We start from the raw sequence: 2894 nt of genomic DNA, 5'->3' as shown, positions 1-2894 counted from the left end.
CAGAAGTAGAGTTTCTCAATCACATGGAAATTGTTTGAGGAGCTTCCATACTGCCCATGGCAGCTGTATCATCTTAATCCTCTAGATTGCTGCAAGTAGGCTAATTTCTCCATATTCTTGACAACACTGTTATTTTGTGTGCTGTTATTGTTGCTTTTGTTTTATTTTGTTTGGTAGCAGCCATCCTATTGTATATGAGGTATTTCCCTTCACCCAAATTGTATTGATTGAGAATCTATTGTATTAGATTCAATTGCCAGTATCAATGCATTTAAGCATACTACGGCTTAGATATATTGTCTGTTGTTTTTAAAATTCCTTATGGCTTGGTTTTTTTGTCCATTTCTTCCCCGTAAAGGCAGACTTACTGTTATAATTAATACTTTAAATACATTTAGGTAATTCTTATATATTACATATTATGCATTCTAAGGAGCTAGAGAAGGAATATTACAGACATGTTAGAAGCATAGGCTGTGGAGATGGAAAACTTGTCATGGATCTCTGGATCTACCACTTAGAACTTTCTGACTTGCTTAATCTCTACTTTCTCCTCTGTGAAATGGGGATCTCTTCCTCATAAAGTTACTATAAAAGTTAATTGAGGGAAATATTGCTTCCTGATTTTTTTTTTTTCATATGACACACATAGAAAGTGGTACACTTTTACAAATAAGTAAGAGAGTAAACTACTAGGAAATCCTATATAGAACTTAGCTGACTTCAGGGCTAGAAGAGTTAGTGGTCTGGCCACATCTGCCCATTTATGGACCACAAATATGTTAAAGAACACATGTTGAGAAACTCTAAATTCATGCATGAAAAGTACTGAAAAACTGAATAAATCTCATCACTATCTGATAGAAATTAAAACTATACTATATAAGTAAAAAACTAGTTTCCTTTCTTGCTAGGAAAGAAAACTAACACCCTAAATGATAGAAATTTTCTCTAGAGGTATTGAAAGTTCAGATGTCTCCTGATACTGCCCTAGAATTTTGTTTTTTGACACAAGGTCTCATGTACCCCAGGATGACCTCAAACTCATTGCATAGCTAAGTCTAGCTTTGAACTCCTGATCTTTCTGCCTTTACCTCCTGGGTACTAAGTACTACCATACCTGGATAGGATTTATGAATTTTTCATAAATAAGTGCTACTCTTTTTTTAAAGAAATATTTTATCTATTTTTATTTTATGTGTTTGAGTGTATTGCCTGCATTTGTGTAAGTGTACCCATGTGGTACAGTGCCCACAGAGGTCAGAAGAAGGCACTGGATGCCCTGGGACTGGAATTATGGATGCTTGTTTGCTGCCATGTGGGTGCTGGGAATCGAATCTAGGTCCTCTGCAAGAGCAGCCAAGTACTCTTAACCACTGAGCCATCTCTCCAGCCCCATAAGTGCTACCCTTAACCTTCATTGGAGAAGCTTCTTTTTGCAGTGAGCAGTGGTTAATGCAGAGGCTCATAACTGGTCAAAATGCTAAGAATTCTCAAATTTTTAAAAATCTAAAAAAAAAATTTTTTTTAATGCTGGTAATAAGTGACTATTGAGAGCTCAGCCCTAAATGACACATGTGTTATCAACCCATCATGAGGATGATACAGCAGAAAGAATGTAAGAGCCAGAGTATGGAGAGAAATGTTGAGAGATTATTTTTTTCTAGACATGACATGACTGTTACACTGTTAAACTCACAGGAACTGTGGTTACCTGCACAAAGTCAGACCTGTCAGTATATTGTTATGGATGGGGAAGGGGTGTGTGAGACCCTATCCCTCCCTGAGAGACTATTGGCAGTTAATGTTTGCTGGGAGAAGTGGTGTCATTTTCTTCCAGTGATAATGATGCTAATAAACCAGTAAATAAACCACCAACCACATCCATGCAAGCAATCCTAGACTCATACATAAAGACATGAAAGTGGGAGAGGTGGGCCAGAGAGATGGCTTGGTGGTTAAGAGCACTGGTTCTCTTGCAGAGGACATGGGTTCCATTCCCAGCACCCCCGTGGTGGCTAACAACTGTCTGTAACTGCATTTCCAGAGGAACTGATGCCCTCTTATGGCCTTCTCTGGCACTGCATGCATGTGGTGCACTTACATACATGCAGGCAAAACACATAAAATACAACAACAAAAATGTAGGAGGGGGACTTGTTTGGAAGAAGAAGGGTTTCAGTGGAAGAGGGTAATAAGGATTAAAAATGACCAAAATTTGTTATATACACTTCTGGGGATGGAACCTGGCACATGAGGCAAAGCGCTTCTGTTGAGCTACATCCTTAGCTCTTGGTGGTTTTTTTTGTTGTTGTTGTTTTGAGATAGGGTTGCATGTAGTAGCCCCAGCTGGCCTTAAACTTGCTATATAGCTGAGGATGACTTTGAACTCCTGATCTTCTGCTTCTACTTCCTGAGTTCTGGGATTATGGGTGTGTGGTACCATTCCTGGCTTAGTCCTATTTTGAGACAGAGTCTCATTATATAGCCCAGGCTACCCTTCAGGCTTGAGATCCTCCTGCCTGCCTCCTGGTTGCTGGGATTAGAGGCTTGTGTTACCATACCTGACTTTTATTCTAGTATCTTAAAACTTTTAGTCAATAAATAATTCATAATTAACAACTCATTAAGTCTGTGGGTTGTACATTACTTAATTGTGGTTATCACTCCACTATCTAATTCTCATTTTTGTCTGTAATTAGGGTCGTCGGGCTGTCAAAGCAGGTGCTTATGCTGCTTGCCAAGAAGCAAAGGAAGATATAAAGGTAACTTTCTGAATTAGGAACAAAGAGAATTTCATGAGAAAACATAAATTTATTTATAAGAACCTAAGTAGAGAAGTAGTGATCACACTGTAGTTGAGGTTTGGCACTATAAATAGATAAGACTGGAGA

At 38.5% G+C, this 2894-nt stretch overlaps 1 protein-coding gene across 1 annotated transcript in view; it reads left to right on the top strand.

The window, feature by feature from the left end:
* Positions 1-2894, top strand: part of Ubr1 (ubiquitin protein ligase E3 component n-recognin 1) — a gene marked incomplete in the record, with an annotated part of 168776 nt that overhangs the window by 46349 nt on the left and 119533 nt on the right. The window contains 1 exon segment of the mRNA XM_008846839.3: positions 2703-2765. Within this exon segment, the coding sequence (XP_008845061.1) occupies positions 2703-2765 (63 nt within the window).

Source organism: Nannospalax galili, unplaced genomic scaffold (assembly GCF_000622305.1).
Source record: "Nannospalax galili isolate Female #2095 unplaced genomic scaffold, S.galili_v1.0 scaffold342, whole genome shotgun sequence".
NCBI lineage: Eukaryota > Metazoa > Chordata > Mammalia > Rodentia > Spalacidae > Nannospalax > Nannospalax galili.
This window is presented reverse-complemented; position numbering and strand designations above follow the sequence as displayed.